We start from the raw sequence: 24113 nt of genomic DNA, 5'->3' as shown, positions 1-24113 counted from the left end.
CACATTTCAGCCATTCTCTTGGGCCAAGGTTCAAAACTCGATAGTGTAGTTAGCTGCTGAACATCCTCCCTGTCGAATCTTCATCTGATGGTCTGAGGCCCAGCTGGCTCCAGCAGGGTGATGGAACACCTTCCTCATGACGGCCATGAATTCCTCCAAACCTGAGTAAATCTCTGACCTACATTCCTAACGTGCAGTGGTCCAGGTCAGGGCTCTTCCAGTCAGATCATGAAGACCACCTTTCCATGCTCCAAAGGGAACTACGATGGCTAGAGTTCGAACACCAATAAGCATTGAATGGGCAAGTCATAGCAAGGGCCTGGGCCACCATTGACCATCTCTGGGATTGGAAGGTGTACTGGCTCGCAGTGACTGACTAGCTCCCCCAAGTGACACTGACTTCCTCCTTGTGTAAAGCTGACAAAGGGTGACCTGGAGGTTGTGTATCTCCAGGTTCTGCCTGGAAATCTGCTTGTGGTTAGCCACAGCTGACAAGAGACTCTGAAACCCTGCAGGTTTCATACTGGCTCAATCAGACTGACGAGAGTCCTTGACGAGGATAGTTTGGACCCAAATGCTGGAGTATCTGAAGCAAGGATCGAGACACGGAATAGAACTGGACCGAGAACTGAGCACAAAAGAAAACACTAGGCGAAATCTCTCAGGCTTACAATTAAGCACAGAAGCTCCTTTCAGGTGCTCATTCAATGCTCAACTCTTGACATCCAAAACATGATTGCCAATTAGTGGAACAGTGCTGAATTTTTAAAAGGGCATTGCCAGCTATCCATTCTCCAGAGTGTTAGAGCATCTAAACCCCTGAAGCTGGCACGGTTGAGTACGTGTCATAACACAGTATCTCTTTGGTGACTTTGATCACAGTCACATTAGTTTGAACACTGGCTGATTTTATAAAAAAATAGGTTATTATGTCAAAGTTCTTTCCAACTTTCCCTAGTGATTTCCACTGGCCTTATTCCATCTCAGGGTCACTCCCCCTCAATTAGTATACTCTTTTCCAGAAACATGTGAGGTAAATAGTCTTCAGTGCATGGCATTACCTCAGCGGGTCAATCAGAAATAACAAAGCGCATTGGTGAGGGTGGTGCAATTGACATTGGTAATGGTTTTCATAAGAAGTTATAGGGGCTTTAGCAGAGATATTTAAAACATTCTGAGCAATGGGTGAGATGCAGGAGGAGAGGAGGATAGTTAATGTTGTTTCGTTTTTTTTTAACAAAGGCTCTAGCCAAGAAATTATAGGCTGGTGAACCTGACATCAGCAGTGTGTGGTAAGTCATGTTTAACCAATCTTATCGAGCTTTTTGAGGAAGTTACCTGGAAAGTGGATGAAAGCGTGGCAGTGGATTTTGTCCACATGGACTTTATGACAAAGTCCCACATTGGAGATTGGGAAAGAAGATTCAGTCACTTGACATTGAAGGTGAGGTAGTAAATTGGTTAGACATTGGCTTTACAGAAGAAGCCAAAGTGTGGTAATAGATGGAGGCTTGTGACAAGTGGAGTCCTGCAGTGATTGATGCTGGGTCCAGTGTCGTTTGTCATCCTCATCAATGATCTGGATGACAATGTGGTGAACTGGATCAACAAATTTGCAGATGACACCAAGACTGGGGGTGTGGTGGACAAAAAGGAAGACTATCAAAGCCTGCAGAGTGATCTGGACCACTGGAAAAACGGGCTGAAAAATGACAGATGGAACTTAATGTAGACAAGTGTGAGGTGTTGCACATCGGGATAACTAACCAGGGTAGGACTTAAACAGTAGGCAGTAGGGCACTGAGGAGTACAGTAGAACAAGGGGTCTGGGAATACAGATACATATTCATTGGAAGCGGTGTCACAAGTAGATAGGGTTGTAAACAAACCTTTGGGCACAGTGACCTTCATTAATCAGTGTATCACCTACTATCACAACCTTATCTTTCTTGCAAAAGTCTCTGATCCCTCTACTAATTTGTTCCTCTAAATCCTACAATCTGTTGAGTGGTTCTATAATATAATCCCATTAACGTGGTCATGCCTTTCTTAATACTCGTTCAACCCATAAACCCGATGGGGCTAGACAGATTAATGGGTCAGCACAAATTAGATGGGATGAAGGGCTGTTTCTGTGCTGTAGTGTTCAATGCTCTATGTTCTATGACCCTTTATCAAAATGATGAGAATTCACTGATGGGGCTTTGGCCTTGGTAAATTGTTCCCAAATCAGCCTGTAACATGTGAACCAACCATACCCTTCCATTGCTTCTCGATCATTCAGCTGTGTGGGTGTGACCTCATCTGACTCCCTTCCAGATGCTTGGCATTAGTAGAAGATGGAAGCATGTTGCAGTTGTACAAGACTTTGGTAGAGCCACACTTGCCATGCTGTGTTCAGTTTTGGTGACGCTGCTGTAGGAAAGACGCCATTACGACCATAAGACCATAAGAAAGAGGAGTACAATAAGGCCATTCATCGTATCGAGCCTTCTCCGCCATTCCATCGTGGCTGATTTGTTACCCCTCACAACCCCATTCTCCTGCCATCTCCTGTAACCTTTGATGCCCTGACTAAACAAGAACCTATCACCCTCTGTTTTAAATACATGCAATGACTTCTCCACAGCTGTCTGAAAGAATAAATTCCACAGACTTGACTCCTTCTGGCTTAATAAATTCCTCCTCATCTCTGTTCTAAAGAGATCTCCTTGTATTCTGAGGCTGTGCCTTCTGGCCCTAGACTCCCCCACTATCGAAATCTCTCCACATCTATTCTGTCTAGGTCTGATTGGCTTCAATGAGATCCCTCACCTGCTCCCTCGTTCTTCTGAAGCTAGAGAAACTGCAGAAAATATTTACAAGGATGTTGGCAGGACTCAGGGGACTGAGCTATATAGAAGCTTTGAGAAGGCTAGGACTTTTAGTCCTTAGAGCATAGAAAATGAAGGGTCATCCTATCAATGTTTATGAAATCTTTTCCTCAGGATTCAGGAATCAAGAACCGGGAGCATATTTAAGGTGAGAGAAGAGGAATTTAATAGGAACCTGAGGGGCAACCTTTTCACCCAGAGAGTAGTGTGTGTAAGGTATGAGCTGCCAGAGATACTGGCTGAGGCAGGCACATTTGAAATATTGATATGGTACTTGAACAGTTGCATGAATAGGAAAGTTTTAGAACAGGCGTTCCCAACCTGGGGTCCACTGACCCCTTAGTTAATGGTCGAAGCCCATGGCATAAAACAAGTTGGACACCCCTGGTTTAGACGATATGAGCCAATTGTATGGCATGATGGGTATCTTAATTGACATGGATCGGTGCATCTATGTGCAGATTTGGTCACCGAGTTACAGGAAGGATATTACTAAGGTTGAAAGAATGCAGTGAAGATTTACAAGGATGTTGCCAGGAGTTAAGAAACTGAGTTACAGAGAAAGGTTGAATAGGTTAGGACTTTATTCCCTGGAGTGTAGAAGAATGAGGGGAGACGATAGAGGTGTATAAAATTATGATGGGTATAGATAGAGTGAATACAAGCAGGCTCTTTCCACTGAGGTTAGGGGAGAGAAAAAAACAGAGGACATGGGTTAAGGGTGAAGGGGGGAAAGCTTAAAGGGAACATTAGAGGGTCTTCTTCATGCAGAGAGTGGTGGGAGTGTGGAATGAGCTGCCAGATGAATTGGTAAATGCAGGCTTACTTTTAAGATTTAAGAAAAACTTAGACAGGTACATGGATGAGAGGTGTATGGAGGGATGTGGTCCAGGTGCAGGTCAGTAGGACTAGGCAGAAAAATGGTTTGGCACAGCCAAGAAGGGCCGAAAGGCCTGTTTCTGTGCTGTAATGTTCTGTGGTTCTGTGGTTGAGAAGAAGGGCCTTTTTCCACACTGTATAAGACAAAGGACATAAGAGCACAATTTGGCCATGTTGTCCCCTGCTATTTCGTTCCTGCATTATTCCCCTTATGATATTATCTAAAAGCGCATAAAGCACATTTGTTAAAACGTTTGGTTATGGCCCGAGTGCAGAGAGAGAGAGAGAGAGAGATGAGGAAGTGGGTCAACAGTTCAATGAACTTAGTGAGAAATGTTGCAGAATTTAAAAGAAAAGAAAAACAATACTGTAAACACTAGGCCAACAGGGCCATTAACGATTACTCTCACACTGAAAGTTAATGCCAACACTGCAGCTGGGAACAAGAACTAAATGCTAAATGAACACTGCTGCTTGACCGCGTCAATCGAAACGGTCGTCCCCTTTCCCAGACAAGGACAAGGGTAAGTAGGGAGGGTAAAAGTTGCTGTGCTTTTGGGCAAATCTTGACAAGACTGGAATGAAAAGAAGGGAGTTAAATACCACCGTAAGGAAATGGTAATTAGCTGGTACGTGTGTACCCATAAGCGTGATGCCAAACCTGTTCCACGGCCCACCTGCGCGAGCACAGAAACCCCACAGCAGAATCCACGTTTGTGACACATTTAGACTAGAACACCCCTGCCCTACAACTGTCCCTAGATGGCATACTGTACAGCATCCAACACAGAACAGGGAGAAAATTCCTGCAACTAGATTTTGGGAAAACTGAAGCCTTTTCTTTTCTTTTTACACCCTGGGAGATGTTGGAAGCTGAACCAGGTTACTGACAGCCTATTTACTCATTTCCAAGGTGAGGCAAGACATACTTCCTTCCTCTGTTTCAACCATTGTTCCAGTTTGAACAAGATTGAAATCAACGAGGACGAGAGCGGAAGGCAAATGGGTGTTCAGCGTCGCCTGCCTGCGCTTGACCGGTCTCCCTCTCCCTCTCGCTCGCTGCTGCCGGAGGAAAGTGTGGACTAGACTCGTTTAGAGGACTGTGCAGTTCATGTAATAAGTGTTTCTGGTTTCTGGTAACTCCTTTTCATGGCTGTTTGTGAGAAGACAAATCTCATAGTTCTATACTGCATTAATACTTCGATAATAAATGCCCTTTGACTGACTTTTTAAACTTAAACATGGATCCTCCCTATCTCAGTAACTTCATTCAGCCTACAGGCCTCCACTTTTAATCTTTGCCAAACTTGATCATTCCATCGTGGAAGTTGTGCCTTTAATTCCCTAAGCACATAGCTTTGGAATGCCTGCCCGAGGCCTTTACTCCCCTGTTCCCCTTTAGGATTCTTAGCTAACGTCTTTGACCACATAATTTGTCCCCAGACATTCTGTCTGCTTTTGAGACTCATTGTCATTTCTTATATCTCCAGTCTTGAGGCTCTTGAATTAAATATTTTTTTGTCGGTATCGGCAGGTCAGGGCTGGTTTTGGATGTGTTCAGGACGACTCGGTTTCTGGAAGGAAGCTTCAGACAGGAAAAATATTTCTTGTTGCCTCACAAAGGACCACTGCTGACTCTGTTGTCACTCAAGAGTCCTTTTCTCTTAATTAAATGCATGAAGTCTGGATGGGATAAATGTCCAACAACACACACAAAATGCTGGAGGAACTCAGCAGGCCAGGCAGTATCTATGGAAAAGAGTGCAGTCAACATTTTAGGATGAGACCCTTCATCAGGACTGGAAAGAAAGATGAGGAGTCAGAGTAAGAAGGTGGGCGAGGGAGAAAGAAGTACGAGGTGGTGGGTGATAGGTGAAACTAGCCGAGGAGGAGGGGTGATGTAAAGAGCTGGAAAGTTGATTGGAGAAAGAGATAAAAGGCTGGAGAAGGGGGAATTCGAGAAATCAATGTTCATGATATCGGGCTGGAGGCTACTGGGTCATAATATAAGGTGTTGCTCCTCCAAACTGAATGTGGCCTCATCACGGCAATTGACATGGGGGGGGGGTAGAATTGAAATGGGAGATCCTGCTTTTTCTGGTGGACAGAACGTAGTGCTCAGGGAAATGATCCCCAAAACATGTCCAGTCTCACCAATGTACAGGAGCACCAGATACAGTAGATGACCCCAACAGTCTCGGAGGTGAGGTGTCGTCTTACCTGGAAGGACTGTTTGGGGTCCTGAATGGTAGTGAGGGTGGAGGTATGGGGGTAGGTAAGGCACTTATTCCACCTGCAAGGATAAGTACCAGGAAGGAGATCAATGGGAATGGATGAGTGGACAAGGGAGTCACATAGAAAGCGATCCCTGTGCAAAGTAGGGGGGGAGGGGTGGGAAGATGGGCTTGGTCGTGGGATCCTGTTGGAGATGGCGGAGAATTATGTGCTAGATGTGGAGGCTAGTAGGGTGGTAGGTGAGGACAAGAGGATCCCTATCCCTGGTGTAGGAAGTTGAGGTGAGGGCAGATGTGCGGGAAATGGGAGAGATAAGGGTAAGGGCAGTGTTGATGGAGGAGAAAGGAAAGCCCTTTCTTTGAAGGAGGAGGACGCCTCATTATTTTTGGAATGAAAAGCTTCATCTTGAGAGCAGATGTGGTGGAGACGGAGGAACTGAGAGAAGGGGTTGGCACAGTGGCCTGCTGAGTTGCTCCAGCATCCTTTGAGTGTGTGTGTGTTGTTTTGGATTTCCAGCATCTGCAGATTTCCTCATGTTTGGGATAAATGTGCTTTTTTTTTTGCTCTCTATCCATTCCTGGCAATGCTGAAGTCAACCAGGGTTAACAGTTCAATACCACAACCAACAAACACGAAGTGCTGGAGGAACTGAGAATTCAGGCATTATCTTTGGAGGGAAATGAACAGTAGATATTTTGGGCAATATCCAAAGTATTTTTAGCACAAACCTGGCAAATCCTATACATTGAAGTTGTAAGTATAAAAGTGTAAGTACATATCATTCTGACCTAGACAAAGAGTATAATTTATTGTCGCCAGTATTATCCAATATACAGCTGTAGATTTATAACACAGTATAACTACGACAATCTATCAAGAAAAATTGACAAAACTTTATTACAAACTCGGAAATCTCAGGAGGAGTGGAGGAGGGCTCAGACGTATTCCTTCATTAGATAGCCAGACGGGACACTCTGAGCCCGTAGCGAAGGTTGGTTTGCTGCTTTATTTCTCCGAGGTGCTCGTCCGTCCTCACTCTCTGTCGGGAAGGAGCAACAGAGGAAGGCTCCTCCAATACCGAGGAAACAGCTGGCCGTCCAGCCCACGTAAAGTGCATCTCCCAGCTCCCACTTCAAGTTCTCCGGCAGCAGTGGGTTATAAAAATCGGTGATGATGTTGTGCGCAGCCCACGAGACGGGAACCAGGACACACAGCCCGGAAAAGATGAAGAAGGAGCCGCCAGCTGTGACTATATAACCCTTTGTTTTACGGTCATCTCCTGCACAGTAGGTGCACTTCATTCCCACTGTTGCCACCATGATAGCTAGAAGTCCAGAGGAAATGGCCAGGCACATGAAGGCTCTTGCCAACTGCACATCCCCAGAGAGGTCAAGCACTGAGTCATAGCTGTCACATACCAACCTGCCCGAAGTCTGTTGGTAGACGCAGCTCATCCAGATTCCTTCCCATGTGATCTCCGTGTTCAGTATGGTGCTTCCAATGAATGGCGTGATCTTCCACTGTGGCATTCCTGTTGCCGCACAAGCACACATCCACCCTACTATACCAATGAGGAAGCCAAGGAATTCCAGAGCAGTGCTAGCCATTGTCTTTGCAATCCCTCTGTGTATCGCACAACCAGTTTGTTTTCCTGCCTCTATCTCTCTTCAGTCAGCTGTTGTCGTTCAGTATTTTTTAAAATCTTTGTCTCTCTATTTGCTCTTATTTTGTCTGCTTCTGTATCTCACCTTTCTTGTTGATGTCTCACTCCTCGCTCTTCTTTGTGGCGAGCCTCCAGCTTTGTTTCTCTGGCTTAATATTCTTCTGTTTCTCTTCTTCTCTCTCAGTCTCTTTCTTTCCCTCTGATCCGACGACACATCAGTGGACGTTATTGCCTGGGTCACCCCTGCACATTCCTGATTCGAGCCACTGACCAGATCAAAGGGGGGGGGGGGTGGGCTGGCAAAGTACCTGAAGCAAAATGAAAAAGCAATACAACTTGCAGCGGTGTGACCTGAAGCTGAATGATGGTGTCAGCAGCTCGTAGAACTACACCTGTCTCAGATGTCAAAGGATGGATTTCTGTGGGGGGTTGGGGTGAAATGAAAGAAAGAACAGAAATAGGGAACTGCAGACATCAGCTAAGCCAAAGGTTATACCATGAAGTTGCTCAATAACAATGTGACTGATACTGAGTATTCGTACAGCAACATCTTTTCAGTAGCTCAAATTATATTGAAAATGTTTGCATCAATTTTTTCTGATGTTAACATCCTTTAAGAGACTACTAGACAGGTATATGGAGGAATTTAAAGTGGAGGGTTATATGGGAGGCAGGGTTTAAGGGTCAGCACAACATTGTGGGCCAAATGGCCTGTACTGTGCTGTATTGTTCTTTGTTCTTTAAAAGAAAGGGGAGTAGAGGGAAACATTGCAAAAATTATGTCAAACTCCCAGGACTGGGAGTGTGAGCAGAAGTCAGGAGAGCCTGGAGCTCAGGATCCCATCATGGGCTAGTCTGGGGTCAGTACCCAAGATCAAAGACTGAAGGCTGATCAGAAGTCCAGCCATGGGAGCCCAGTGGCTGGAGACTGGACGCCTAGGGTTGGAGGGCTTTCTGGGTGTGGGTGGGTGAGAGGCAGGAACGGGAGCTTGCTGTGCAGTTGTTGGGTTCTGGCGTTGTTCTGCCGAGTAGTGTTGTGCGCATTTTATTGTTGCGCCAGAATGTGTGGTGACACTTGCAGGCTGCCCACTGCACCTCCTCGGGTGTGCTGGCTGTTAATGCAAACAACACGTTTCACTGCACGCTGTGGTCCACAGTACCGTGCACAAGTTTTAGGTGTGTGTGTATATATATATATATAGCTAGGGCACTTAGGACTTCTGCAGAGTACTGTGTTTGTAAACATGGAGTGGAGAGCGAGTTTGTAAATCTGGTGGGAACAAAGGATATTGGGAATGGTGAGGGTGGAGTGCCATGGAAGGGGTGCGAGGCAGGTGGCAGAGAAGGAGTGCCAGGGTGGGCGATGGGGGCAGGTGCAGACCACAGCCAGCCCTGAGACCCCAGGCAAAGTAATCTGATCCCAAGCAATTGCTTTATTGATCATTACAGAATATCTCTCTGGTGCTTCCCACTCTTAATTACTACAGTGCTGTGCAAAAGTCTTGGGCATTCTAGCTATATATATGTGCCTAAGAATATGACACAGTACTCTAACGGTGATAAATAAATCAAAATCTGAATCTAAATCTGAAAGTTGACATCAATTTGCCTCCAGTCACCCTGAAATTTGTTTGGCCTCACTTATACACTGAGTGGCCTAATTATTAGGAACCCATTTAAAGAAAACATCAAATATCCAACACACAAAAAGAAGAACAAATCACACAAACAACAAAAAAAGACCAAAACACAGACTGTAAAACATCAAACCACAGAGTCATTGAAATAGTCCAGGAATGTTCAGTTTACTTCAGTTCAGTTCAATTTAATGCTGTGTTGTTCGTCGACTGTAGGCCACAGAGCTAATCTACCCCAGTCAAAAATCACGCAAAATAGCAATTAAATAAAGAACTAACCAAAAGCACACAAAAGTTGAACAGCAAAGTCCAGTCCATAAACTGATTAACCCTTGCTTAAGGCCAAAGATTCCAGCTGCATCGAGTGAGAGTGAGAGAGAGTCTGGTCAAACGCAGGCACCTTTTTCAGGGAGCAGTGAACTAGCATAAGAGAGAGACCATTCACATGCAGGCCCTGAATACTAACCCAGTTTTACTCATTTGATTTCAGGAGTATGAGCTGGTTGCCACTTCCGAGACTACTGCTTCCTATGATCAACTCAAAATTCAAAGTAAATTTATTATCAAAGTTCAGACAGCAGGATGGTGATACGTCTCTAGCAAAGGAGGTATAAGGGACTTCTTCCCTCCACTAGCCTGCAGGTCACCCTTGGTCAAGGTGTAGAATCTTCTTAGCCCCCTGATCAGGGTCACATGAAGCCATGGGAGCAGGTGGTGGATGGTCGTATGAGCAGCTGGTGCAGATCACAAGTCCTGGTAATGTGACCACTGATAACAGGCAGACAATCTCTGAAGAGTATTGATAATGGCCGGGGTCACCCGTCTTGTAAAGACACTGTCCAGAAGAAGACAATGGCAAACCGGTTTTGTAGAAAAATATGTCAGGAACAATTATGGTCATGCAAAGACCATGCTCGCCTATGTCAAATGACATGGCACATAATGAATGCACAATAATAAAAGTACATAAGTGTTGCCATGTACAACTCTGAGATACATTTTCTTGAGGGCATACTCAATAAATCGAAAGAACAATTCTCATAACAGAGTCAATGAAGGTCTGTATACTGTATGCAACCTCGAGATTCATCTTCTTGCAGGCAGCCATAAAACAAAGAAACACAATGGAGTCCCTTAATAAATCCCTCATGCCAAAGACCATCAAACACCCAACGGGTGAGAAAAGAACAAAAGGTGCAAACAATAAAAATGTAAACAGAATCTCTCATGTTTGTGGCCCTCCCAATTTCCCTTCTGCATCATTATGGCAACAGATGTTACCATATCTTTCACTCTTGTGTAGTTTAATTTGTCTCTCTGTCTTTAACAAAGTTTCTTATTGTGAAGTAGTCCTTAAACACCAGCCCAGGTCAGAGGTGAGAGCTAATTTTGCTCACTTGCCCATCACTTCTGTCTCCTTTTGCTGTCTGTTGTTGGGCCAATTTAAATGCTGGCCCACATAGACTGAAAAGACAGGGAATCAGTCAGGTCAAGAACCGATATCACTTGTTCTCCACAATGGTCATCTCCATGGGGCTGAGACTATGAACGCTGCCCCAGCTCCTGTGCTCCATGCCCACTGATACGATGAACTGATAAGCAAGGCTTTGGGCCTACTCTGGGCTGCTCCGGGATTCAGCTCTGAGGACTCCATTTTGATTCAGAGCAATGTTGTTCATTTCAATTGTTTGCATAATATATATTTTTTATTTCCTTGCCCATTGAGTGTTGGTCTTTTATTTTTACTTCCATCCTTTTTTTTCTTTAAATTGGGTTCTTTCAGGCTTCTTGCTTTGTGACTACTTTTGAGCAAGTAAATTTCAAGGTTGTATAATTTATGCATTCTTTGATAATAGATGTGCTTGAATCTTGAATCTTAAAAAAATAAGTTTTGAAAGACTCCCTAAAAGACCAGTGTTCCTCCAGCATTTTGAGCATATGAACTTGTTACATCCGACAACATTGGTATCTATTAAGAGATACCTGTTGCCATGGCTGGCTTGTCTTCACCCTTTCCCAGATATTTCTTTGTCCCATCTATTCCTTCCTCCCAACTTCTTGATTCAACATTATCAAAGGACTGTGTTGTGTATTTAACATTTCAATGACATTTGAGTAACCTTGTACAAATATTGTTCGATAAAACATTTTTGTTCATTTAAGTAATTAATTGCAGGGTTATACGTAAAAATACGCTATTTGCCTGTATAATCACATTACCATGTGATACAACGGGGCCTTGTTGAAAGTAAAAGTCAAAGTTACATCTGCATTCTCAGGCTCCCTGCTAAAGGTTTTAATGTTTTGGCGTTAAGGGCTGGGATCCCCTGCAATAGGTCCATGCATGGCGATCATTCAGTCTGTGTTGAGGAGACAACATGACCAAATATTGCCCAAAAGCAGTAACAGAGAAGAGCGATCAGAAGCGAGAACACATCATTAGCCTGAATTGAAGCCCAAATCTACAGTCTGCACCGATTTAAACCTTGCTCTGTGCTCTCCGCCGACTGCACCGAGGGAGAGAAGAGATCACTTGAACGCAAGGACCTTCCCTGAGGAGTAGCAAAGAGTCTTCTGGCTGAAACGTTACCCATGTTTCCCCTTTCACAGATGCTGCCCAGCGTACTGAGTGTTCCTGGCACTTTCCCCTTACACTTTAGTTCCAGGATTGCATTTCATTTTGTTTTCATAAACAGCTCTCGGCACCACTGTCTAACCAGAAATGACAATGAGGAAACCTTATTCAAGAGCTGTCAAGTTCCCAGGCAAGGTTTAAATTTTTTCCTGAATCTAAAGTAAGGATGACTCAAGATCTATGAATTAATGAGAGATTTCTAGTCGTTTATCAATGCTGAAAAGTCTGTCTTTTTCTTGCATTCAAGCATCAAAATTTTCCATGAGCTGTCTGAATCCGACTCAGGCCTTACAAGAGCCTACGTCAGAAAAAAATTCCCTTTCTCTGTTAAACTGCATGCTAGCTGGCCAACTTCCTGTCTGTTAAAATATTAGTTAGATGTTTCTTCAATTAGGATATATGAATTAGTGCACTAACACACCTCCTTCAAAGTGTCATTGGTTAATCTGTTAGGTGAGCTTCACACCCTGATACATTGTCTTATTTCTATATACATTATATGGTTATATATGTTACGTATATGTATATAGTTAAATGACAATAAACCTGGCTTGAGTTGGTATGAGATGGTGAAATTTTCAGGTATCATCTGGCAAAGACTTCATTAACTCTGCCGTGAGCACTCGGGCTGAAATTCAGAGGTAATCCGAGACAAATATTTATTTGTTGTGTCACACTTTCCCTTTTCATTATGGAGAACATTAGCTAGTTCTAAGGAGCTTTCTCTTTCACCACAAATGTTGTTTTGAAGAGAAGAATCCTCAATGCCTGAATGAGCAGAAAGCTCCATCTTTCCCTTGGAATCATATTAACGCTACTGGCGTGACTCGATACCCACTACAATGAGGTATTTGTTCAATTTTCTTTTCTTTTATTGAGATACAGTGGGGAATTGTCTCCTAACAGTCCCTAATTTAACCCTAGCCTAATCACGGGACAATTTACTATGACCAGTTAACCTACCTAGCACAGCTTTGGACTGTTGGAGGAAACCAGAGCACCCAGAGGAAAAAATGTAGTCACGGGGAGAAGGTACAAACTCCTTACAGGCGGCGGTGGGAACTGGACCTGGGTCGCTGGTACTGTAAAGCGTTGTGCTAGCCACTGTGCTGATTTTAATAACTTTTTTAGACTTTCCACCTACAGCCACAAAACCTGAATGATTAAGTTGGCTCTTGATACATTCCCCTTGCAGTCAGCTTCAGGTACACAGAGAGGGAGCATTTGAGGGAGAGAACAGTGAAAAGAATTCTATATTGGCCTGACCTCTTCAGCAAAGGTGTCATTGTCGGTGCATTGTAACACCATTGTGATCAGAAAGCTGATCCTGACTTCTGCTTGAAACATTAGTATAGAACATACAGCAGTACATCAAGGTACAGGCTGTTCAGCCCACAAGTTGTGCTGATCTTTTAACCTACTCTCTAAGATCACACTGACGCTTCTCTCCCACATAACCCTCCGTTTGTCTTTCATCCATGTGATTGAGATTCTCTCAGATGTCCATTATGTACCTGCATCTACTGCCACCCCTAGCAGATCGTTCCATGGCTGAATGTGCAAAAAATTCCTCTGACATTCCCCACCCCCACGCCTGTGCTTTAGGCATTTTCACCCTGAGAAAAAGTTTCTGGCTGTTAAAACCGAGAGCCCTGCCAGGCAAAACACCAAACTTCCATGAAAACCTCACCAAGTCTCACCATGAAAACTATCATCTTTTCCATTATTTCCACTTTATTTTCATTGTTGATCTCTTCCATGCCTCAGTTTAAATCCGAAGGCGTGCCTTTGTTTAATTCAGGCTCAACTGTTCCTGTAGGCTCATGTTTCTTACAAACTCACACTAAGTTCCCTTCACCCATCACTTCTAGAGCCTGCTAAGTTTGAGCAATCCTCAATGTAAACTTTCTTTTGATCCATTTCCCTCTATGGCTTTGTGATCTTCTCCAGACCCATATCCCTCTGAAATTTCTGCCCTCTTCCAAATGCCAACTCATGTGTGCCCCAGTGTTCATTATCTTCAACACTCATTGCCTTTCCTTCAGTTAGTTAGTTCCTGAACTCCAGAATTCCCTCTCTAGCAGAATCAGAATCAGGTTTATTATCATCGGCATGTGACGTGAAATTTGTTAACTTAGCAGCAGCAGTTCAATGCAATGCATAATCTAGCAGAGAGAAAAAATAATAAAGTAAAACATTATAATAATAAATAAACAAGTAAATCAATCACGTCTATTGAATAGATTTTAAAAAGTGCAAAAACAGAAATACTGTATATTGTTAAAAAAAAAGTGAGGTAGTGTCCAAAGCTTCAATGTCTATTTAGGAATCGGTTGGCAGAGGGGAAAAAGCTGTTCCTGAATCGCTGAGTATGTTCGTTGTCCTTTCTTAATGTTAAAGATCTTCCTTAAAACTGATCTTTTGTCCTCAGCTCTATGACATGGTTTAACTTCAAGTATTGAGTGCTAAGATATTCTAAGGGGTAACATAAATGCAAGTTATTGTTACTGGTGGTACAGATAAGAAAGTTGAGTTCAATTTTTGTGCTTCAGATATTTATTTGGTTTAAACTAAGTTCCCCCCTCAATAAAATATTAGGAGTTTCTGGTTTTGTTGTAGAAGCACCTCTGGAAAATTCAGGACAGTTCAGCTTTGATGCAAACATTGGGTTAAGCTCATTGTTTTTTCCGACATGGTTGTTTCCCAAAGAAATTCAATGTATTCAGACATGGAAATGCTTGGGACTGTTATACTGTTATGAGACTGTTATAATAAATATCAAGGACGTGAGATAAAGAATCCTGGAAAGTGAGTCCAGAGGTTGTGGGAACATTTCAATGATGGGGCGAGTGAAGTTGAGTGAAGTTATCCCCTTTCGGCCTTTGAAACTCCCTCCTGCTCACTAAGCAAGCCGATCTCTGCAATGTTGGAGGGGGCCACAGATCTGACAATCTCACTTGCAGCCTGTTTTCTCTCTCTAATTCTGACTCGACATATTCTGACTCACTCGCTCTCCTATTCATTGTCTCTGGACCAGCTGTGATCCAGCCTAAGATAAAACTCTCTTGCCCCTGCACCAAGAAGATGCCCCTATCATACACTTCAAAACCTCTTACACTGGCACTTTTTCATACAGTCGGTACCTGCACCTGCACAATGACCTCGCCTTCCCCAGAAAGACATGTTTTTTACCAGTTTCCTCTGTTATGGCTGCAGATCTGTACTCCCTTAACTTTCTCAAAACATGGTTCTCCTCTATTTTCCAAAACAATCCCTCTCCAAGCTAACAGCATTCTGCCTGACAGATCTCAATTTTATTTTAGCATATACCGAGGAGGAATCACATTAATCTTTTTTCCTTACAAGCAGTGTTAGTTATATTAAGCATTATATCTTTCATTGCCAATCTGTTTTCCAGATAGTACACTTCAGAACGTGAAGAGAAGAGCAGCTCAGATTTAAAAGGAGCCGTTAGTATGCAAGACATCATTTAAACAATCGGCAATCCTATGCTTAGGTGGCGGGTGGCAATACGTCTCTACCAGAATCAGAATCAGGTTTATTATCACCGGTATGTGACGTGAAATTTGTTAACTCAGCAGCAACAGTTCAATGCAATACATAATCTAGCAGAGAGAAAAATAATAATAAATAAAATAAACATAACAATAAATGAATAAGTAAATCAATTACTTATATAGAGTAGATTTTTTTAAATGTGCAAAAACAGAAATACTGTATATTAAAAAACTGAGTTAGTGTCCAAATCTTCAGCATGCATTTAGGAATCAGATGGTAGAGGGGAAGAAGCTGTTCCTGAATTGCTGCGTGTGTGCCTTCAGGCTTCTGTACCTCCTACCTGATGGTAACAATGAGAAAAGGGCACGTCCTGGGTGCTGGAAGTGCTTAATAATGGATGCTGCCTTTCTGAGACACCGCTCCCTTAAGCTGGTATAAGGTGCTCCTCCCCTCACTTGCTTGCAGGTCACCCTTGGCCAAGGTGTAGCACCTACTTAGTCAATCCCTGATCTGGGCCACTCGAAGTCATGGGAGCAGGTAGAGGATGGTCGTATGAACAGCTGGTGCAGATCACAATTCCTGGTTATGCGACCACTAAACCAGGCAAACAATCTCTGAAGAGTATTGATAATGACTGGGGTCATCCGTCTTGCAAAGATTCTGCCCAGAAGAAGGCAATGACAAACCATTTTTTTAGAAAAATTTGCCAGGAACAATCATGGTCATGGAAAGACCATGCTCACCCATGTCATACAGCACGGCACTTAACGATGATGCTGGGGAAATTTAATGAGCCATTGTTGCAGATGAAAAGATACAGTATTTCTGATGTTGTAATGGAGAGGAAAAGGATAGGGGATGGAGAAAGGGATTTAGGGAGGGAAGGGTTCAGGATGGAGGACATAAGAGAGAGTGTTTAATAAGACTACATGTTAAAAAGGAAGAATTTTGTGGGAGAATAATTTGAGACGTGGATTGCTAAACCCCAGTTATGGAGAAAAGAGAGGTAGGATGTACTTAAATCTGAATCAGAGACTGAAGGTATGAAGTTGTCAGTAAAAAAAAATGATGAATGAGGATTGTAGAAGATCTGAAGACTGAGCACATTCAGGAAGAAGAGCCAGTGTGGAGATGGGTGTTGGGTGATGAAGAAGCGTGCATACTTGGTGAGGCAGCATCTGTGGAAAAGAGCACAGTCGACATTTTGGCCCAAAATGTCAACTGTATTTTTTTTTTGCATAGATGCTGCTTGACCTGCTGAGTTCCTCCAGCATTTTGTGTGTGTTGCTCAAATTTCTGGCATCTGCAGATTTTCTCTTGTTAGAGATTAAAGGAAGCCTAGATACAAAGAGGAGGTCCAGCTGCATGATTCTAATAAATATGTGTGATCAGGTCAGACAAAGGAGCAGAATTAGGCCATTCAGCCCATCAAGTTTGCTCTGCCATTCCATCTTTCCAACAAATATGCTTTAATTTTGACCAAAAGGAACACTCCTGTTAATGTGATAGCTGCATTCTCACTACATCAGCAATCACAGTGACTTGCCAATTTGTTTTAAAATATGAAGTACTTGAACTTGGAAAACTAATGTTTTCTCAAAACTAGTTAACCTGGTTTACCAGGCTACTCTCTTACTTCCATTAGAGATTAGTTGCCACCAAGCATTAGAAAGAATTCATGCCTTATTGCATTAACTATAGTTTTTGACCCCACAAGGACTTTGTCTCTCCTATTTACGTTTAAACCTATGTACAAGGATAAACTGAATAACCTAACGAACAGTTTCATTGAGTACAACACCTTCATCAGCACACACTCACGGCAAGGCTGTGTGCTTCACCTTCTCCCCCTGCTCTACTCGTTTTACACTTGTGACTGTGAGGTTAGGCACGGCTCCAATGCCATACTTAAATTTGCAGACGACGCCTCTGTTGTTGGCCAAATCAAAGGTGGTGATGGATCAGCATATGGTATGGAGATTGAACATCTCTCTCAATTTCAGCAAGACCAAGAAGCTGATTATTGACTTCCAGGGGAGGACGCCAGAGGTCCATAAGCCAGTCCTCACTGGGGGGGATCAGCGGAAGAGAGAGTCAGCACTTCAAATTACTCAACTTCACCCGGCCCATTACCAAACCGTTCCCACAACCTTCTATACAGACTCACTGTCAAGAACTCTTCATCTCATGTTCTTGATATTTATCACTTATTATTATTATTATTTCCTTTTTCTATTGTATTTGCACAGTTTGTTGTTTGTTGCACATTGCTCGTTTGTCCGTCCTGTTGGGTGTGGTCTTTCACTGACTCTATTGTGGTTCTTGGACTTACTGAGTATGCCTGCAAGAAAATTAATCTCAGGGTTGTATATGGTGACATACAGTATATGTGCTTTGATAATAAATTTCCTTTGAACTTTGATATTTTAAACTTACTGCATTTTGTCAGAAGATAAAAATGAACAAATGTATCAGCCTCCACAGAATGAAACACACCAGGACAGCAGATTCCAGTTTGTCAAAAGAACTTTCTTTCTTATTTTAAGATATGGGATAGTTAGATTTCTTTAATCTTCACCATTCTCCTGTTTAAAGCTATTGCAGGTAACCTTGGTGTTGATCCTGGCCCATGTTTCACTTCAGATTCAAATGTTGATCCTGGAAATAATAGTAATAATTAGAGCAGATACTAATTAGAACAGTAGCTTAAAAATTTACCCGCGATAAGCAATATTCATTATGTGTTTCTAATATAGTGAAATGCCCCAAAGTAATTCCCATTACCCAACAGATTTTCCCTTTAACCTGCTGTCCTTGCATTCCCACGAACACCCCTCAGATTCTATTTTTTAAATTTTTTATTTAGATATACAGCATCGAACAGGCCCTTTTGGTCCAACAACCTGGACCACCCAGCAACCCACTGTTTTAAATTTAGCCTAATCACAGGCAATTTACACTGACCAATTAACCTACTAACTGGTACCTCCTTGTACCGTGGGAGGAAATCGGAGCACATGGGGGGAAACACGCACATTACCAGGGAGGACATTCCAACTCCTGACAAATTCTACCAATTATTTGTTTACTTGTTCGTTTATTTGTTTGAGTTACAGCACAGAATAGACCTTCGATCCACAATCCTCCAATTTAACTCTGACCTAATCACGGGACAATGTACAATTACTACCAATTAATCTACCAAACTTTGGACTGCGAAGAAAACTTCTAGTCATGGGGAGAATGAATTCCTTACAGGCAGCGGTGGGAATTGTACCCCGGTTGCTGGTACTGAAAAGCATTTTGCTAACCACTACGCTACTGTGCCACCCTTAAGACTTGCTTACATACTAGGGACAATTTATAGCCCTCACAACTAGAGGGGCGTGGAAGGAAACCTTAACATCAGGAAGAAGCTCACGTAGTCACAGGGAGAACATGCAAACTCCTTTCAGACAGCACTGGAGGTCAGGCAAATTGTGATGCAGCCACAGATGGAGATATGAGCACAAGGAGCAGTGACTTCCTTACTGTCAAAGGTGCATTTTACTAAAGGTAAAAAAATGTAGAAAGTCAAGACAAATTAGGGAGGAATTTTCAGAGCTTAGGATCAATTAGCAGAAGTCATAAATCCTAAAGATGGAGCAATTCAATCAGGTATATGGTAAAAAGCAGAACTGGAGGGGCACAGGGATGATGAAGTTTTGTAGTACTCTAAGAGTTTACACAGGAAAGGGGCTCTCAAACTCAACAGAGTTCAGGAGGATGAGGGGGATCACGGCAAAAACTGCTGAATACAGAAAGGTCTTGACGGAGTGGACATGGAAGAGATTTTTCTGCTTGAAGAGTCTAGGTCTCTGAAGTTACAGCCTGAGAGTAAAGGAATCTCCCTTCAGAAGTGAGATGAAGAAGAATTTCTTCAGCCAAAGGCTGGTGAATCTGTGCAGTTCAATGCTACGGAGAGCCATGGAGAGCAAATGTTTGCTGTGTTTAAAGAGGATGTTGATAGATTCGTGAGTGGTAAGGGTTTTAAGGGTTACGGGAAGCAACTGGACGTGAGGAAAATTTTCAGCCATGATTTAATGGTGGAGCAAGTTTGATGAGCCAAATGGCCCAGTTCTGCTTGTATACCTGATGGTGCTAGAGTTTATAGAAACAACGGGGGGCTAAGAAGGATGAAAATTTTAATTCTGAAACAATGCAGGCCCAGGATCCAATGAGAAGATAGGGGTAATAAGTTAATTGGATGGCAGTAAGACATGGAGAATAGAACTCTGGGTGACCTAGCATTTAGAGACGTCAATCAGGAGGTGGGAGAGGTGTAAAAGGTAGGGGAGGAAAATATACAGTTAAACCAGCAAATGAGAAAACTATCCCCAGGGGATGGGGGGAGTTATTGCAACTAAAGATATGCAAAGGACCCCGAACAGTCCTTCCAGGGGAGACGACACTCCACCTGTCATCTGTATCTGGGGCTCCCAATGTGGCCTTCTGTATAGTGGTGAGACCTGATCTGGATAGGGAGACCACTTTGCCAAGCACCTCTGTCCGCCAGTTCAGTTCCACTTCCCATTCCCATTCCGATATAGACAATAGACAGCAGGTGCAGGAGTAGGCCATTCGGCCCTTCTAGCCAGCCCCGCCATTCACTGTGATCATGGCTGATCATACATAATCAGTACCCCGTTCCTGCTCTCTCCCCATATCCCTTGACCCCGCTACCTATCAGAGCTCTATCTAACTCTCTCTTGAATGCATCCAGAGACTTGGCCTCCACTGCCTTCCGGGGCAGAGCATTCCACATATCCACCACTCTCTAGGTGAAAAAGTTTTTCCGCATCTCTGTTCTAAATGGCCTACCCCTTATTCTTAAACTGTGGCCTCTAGTTCTGGACTCACCCATCAGCGGGAACATGCTTCCTGCCTCCAGTGTGTCCAATCCTTTAATAATCTTATATGTTTGATATGTATATGATATGTCAGTACATTGCCTCCTCCACTGCTGCAGGGTGGAGGAACAACGTCTTATGTTCTGTCTGGGTAGCCTCCAACCTGATGGTATGAATATCAATTTCTCAAACTTCCGGTAACAGCTCCCCTCCCACTTCCCCATCTCCCATTCCTGATACCCTCTCTCTCTCCTATCTCCTTACCTGCCCATCACCTGCTTCTGGTGCTCCCCGCCTTCCCTTTCTTCCATAATCTTCTACCCTCTATCATCAGATTGCCCCTGCTCCAGAACTTTATCTCCTTCACCAACCAACTTTACGGCTGTTTACTTCTCCCCTCCCCCTCCCAGTTTCACCTATCACCTACCGCCTCGAGCTGCTTCCTCTTCTCTCCCCACCTGATTGCTCCGATTTCTCGTCTTTTTTCCCAGACCTGATGAAGGGTCTCGGCCTGAAACATCGACTGTTTATTCACTTCCATAGATGCTGCCTGATCTGGTGAATTCCTCCAGCGTTTTGTGTGTTTTGCAAGAGGCCAGATGAGAGGAGTGTAGAGATATTGGAACTTTGTAGAGTTGAAGGAGAATGTAGAGAGAGGGAGAGGTGGACCAAGGAGGGATTTCAACCCTCCAGGATGAGTATTTTAAAATGAAAAGATTCTCAAGCAGGGAGATTGGGTGGGTTTGAGAAGATGTTATCAGTGATAACATCTCCTCCTCACTGACTGATAACACAGGCACACTTCAAGAATGTGTGCTTACCCTGCTGCTCTACTCGTTCTACGCCCATGACTGTGTGACTAACTACAGCTCAAATGCCACCTATAAATTTGCATTTAAAATTGTAGATGATGACAAGGAGGCGTACAGGAGTGAAATAGATCGGCTGGTTGAGTGGTGTCGCAAGCTTGCACCCAAAGTCAGCAAGAGCACGGAATTGATGGCGAACTTCAGGAAGTGAAGAGGAAGTGGTGATAACACTTAACAAGGGGTCAGCAGTGGAAAAGGTGAGCAACTTCTTGTTCCTGGGTGTCACATCTTGGAGGGTGTGTTCTAGGTTCAGCACATTGATGCAATCACAAAGAAGTCACACCAGTAGTTCTACTTCATCAGGAGTCTGAGGAAGTAAGATATATCACCAAAGTTTTGCAAATTCCTGTAGGTATACGATGCAGAACATTCTCTCTGGCTCCATCACAGCTTAGTAAGGAGGCTGTGATGCAAATGGTTGTAGACTCTGCCAGCTCCATCACGGTCTTTGGACTATGGGAGGAAACCAGAGCACCCGGAGGAAACCCACGCGGTCATGGGGAGAACGTACAAACTCCTTAGAGCAGTGGCAGGAATTGAACTGTAAAGTGTTGTGCTAACCACTATGCTATCGCACCGCTCCGACTAGCTACTGTTCACTCCAGATCTCAGTGATGTCCAACTACCTAGTCCTGTGTAACTGCCGGTCACCAACCTTGATCATCTCCCAATGTCACTGCATCGTACTGCTGCTGCAAAACAGCAAACTTCAAGTCATAGAGTGAGAATGAACTTCATTCTGATTCTAATTCTCACAGAACTAGCTGCAGCCAACGATGCAAACACCAGTTGATTTGATAAGCAAGAACTATTAGTAGGCAGTGAAAATTTCAACAATAGACAGTAGGTGCAGGAGTAGGCCATTCGGCCCTTCTAGCCAGCACCACCATTCACTGTGACCATGGCTGATCATACACAATCAGTACCCCGTTCCTGCCCTCTCCCCATATCCCTTGATCCCACTATCTATCAGAGCTCTATCTAACTCTCTCTTGAATGCATCCAGAGACTTGGCCTTCACTGCCTTCTGGGGCAGAGCATTCCACATATCCACCACTCTCTGGGTGAAAAAGTTTTTCCACATCTCTGTTCTAAATGGCCTACCCTTTATTCTTAAACTGTGGCCTCTAGTTCTGGACTCACCCATCAGCAGGAACATGCTTCCTGCCTCCTGTGTATCCAATCCCTTAATAATCTTATATATTTCAATCAGATCCCCTCTCATCCTTCTAAATTCCAGTGTATACAAGCCCAGTCGCTCCAATCTTTCAACATATGACAGTCCCGCCATTCCGGGAATTAACCTTGTGAACCTACGCTGCACTCCCTCAATAGCAAGAATGTCCTTCCTCAAATTTGGAGACCAAAACTGCACACAATACTCCAGGTGGGGTCTCACCAGGGCCCTGTACAGCTGCAGAAGGACCTCTTTACTCCTATACTCAATTCCTCTTGTTATAAAAGCCAGCATGCCATTAACACAGGCCAGCCAGAATAGACACAGTGAAGACATGACCAAGGTTTGCAGCAGAGATTGTTACCTGTTTCCCAAAGCTGTGGAATGATACTGAGAGAGGTTCTTCACGTGCCTCTTACTCTTCCCACTGTCTGCTGGTAAGGAACAGCAGAGGATGCTACCCCCAAGGACCAGGACGAAAGTTGATCCCCAACCCAGGAACAGAGCATCACCCAGTTCTGCTTTCATGGAGAGGGGAACCAGAGGGTTGTAGAAGTCAGCCACAATGTTGGCAGCAGTCCAGGAGATTGGAATCAGGACGCACATCCCAGCCAGGATGAAGAAAGCCCCTCCTGTCACAGCAAGCAGAGCCTTCAACCTCTCCTCCTGCCTTGCAAACTTGGTGCATTCCATGCCTGCGCAGGACACCACAATTGCGAAAATGCCCAGGGCCACTGCCAGGCACATGAAAGCTCGGGCTGCCTGGAGGTCAGACGGCAGCCCCAATAATGAGTCGTAGACGTCGCAGGTCAACAGGCCCCCACTGTCATTAATGCAGTTCATCCAGATCCCCTCCCAGCCCTCCTGTGCTGTCAGAATTGTGCTGCCATCCAGATTCCGGATTTTCCACTGCGGAATTGCCATAGCAACACAGGCCATGAACCAGCCAACCACAGCGGTAATGAATCCCACTACCTGGAAGCAGGGATTTCCCATTGCCCACTTGAAAGATTCCCAACAATCGTACGTGGATAATGCTTCCTCCTGGCTGTCTGAAGCTCGGCAATAGTTGCAGTTAGATACAATTTAACTCCGGTATCAGACAGAAAGTTCTGGACATGACCTTCTCTCACAGACAGCGACAAAAGCCTGCTGCACACACCGAGGGATGGATTTCTGTGAGGGTGGGGTGGGGGGGGGAACAGAGTAGATAATTAATGACTGTTTAAATGAGCCGTCAGTCTCATTTATATTGGCAGGTTGCCAGTAATTGATACACGAAGTCGTTGGCGGTGGCTCCAGTAATTTTGGAAATGGTATTACCACTTTTTTACAACACAGATCAAATGAGCAGATCTGGAAGGAAGTTACTCTTGAAACACATTCTCTGTTTTATGGCTGCGTGTAAAGACCATAAGACCTTAAGGCATCCAGCAGGAGCAGAATTAGGCCCTTCAGCCCATCAACTCTACTCCATTCTATCATGGCTAAAATATTATCCTTCCCAACCTCATTTTCTTTCCTTCTTCCCTTAACCTTTGATGTCCTGACTAATGAGAAAACCACGAACCCCCGTTTTAAATAGACTTGGCTTCCACAATCATCCGTGGCGATGAATTCCACAGGTTTACCACCCTCTGGCTAAAGAAATTCCTCTTCTTCTCCATTCTAAAGGAATGTCCTTGTATTCTGAGGCTGTGCCCTCTGGTCCTAGTCTCCCCCACCATAGGAAGCATC

At 43.9% G+C, this 24113-nt stretch overlaps 2 protein-coding genes across 2 annotated transcripts; both read right to left on the bottom strand.

Annotated features, from left to right (window-relative positions):
- Positions 1-6922: 6922 nt before the first annotated feature.
- LOC132383373 (claudin-7-like) lies at positions 6923-7594 on the bottom strand. The gene has a single exon (XM_059954261.1). It carries the CDS (start codon positions 7592-7594, stop codon positions 6923-6925), a length of 672 nt encoding a protein of 223 aa, XP_059810244.1.
- A 10474-nt stretch (positions 7595-18068) lies between these two features.
- Positions 18069-23372, bottom strand: LOC132383568 (claudin-4-like). Its single transcript, XM_059954711.1, has 2 exons — positions 22741-23372; positions 18069-18099 (listed from the first exon to the last, which is right to left on the bottom strand). Exons 1-2 carry the CDS (start codon positions 23370-23372, stop codon positions 18087-18089), a joined length of 645 nt encoding a protein of 214 aa, XP_059810694.1. The 3' UTR covers positions 18069-18086.
- Positions 23373-24113: the final 741 nt, after the last annotated feature.

The sequence above is a fragment of the Hypanus sabinus genome, chromosome 30 (genome assembly GCF_030144855.1).
Source record: "Hypanus sabinus isolate sHypSab1 chromosome 30, sHypSab1.hap1, whole genome shotgun sequence".
In the NCBI taxonomy this organism is placed as follows: Eukaryota; Metazoa; Chordata; class Chondrichthyes; order Myliobatiformes; family Dasyatidae; genus Hypanus; species Hypanus sabinus.
Note: the sequence above shows the minus strand (reverse complement) of the source record. Positions and strands in the feature narration are given on the sequence as shown.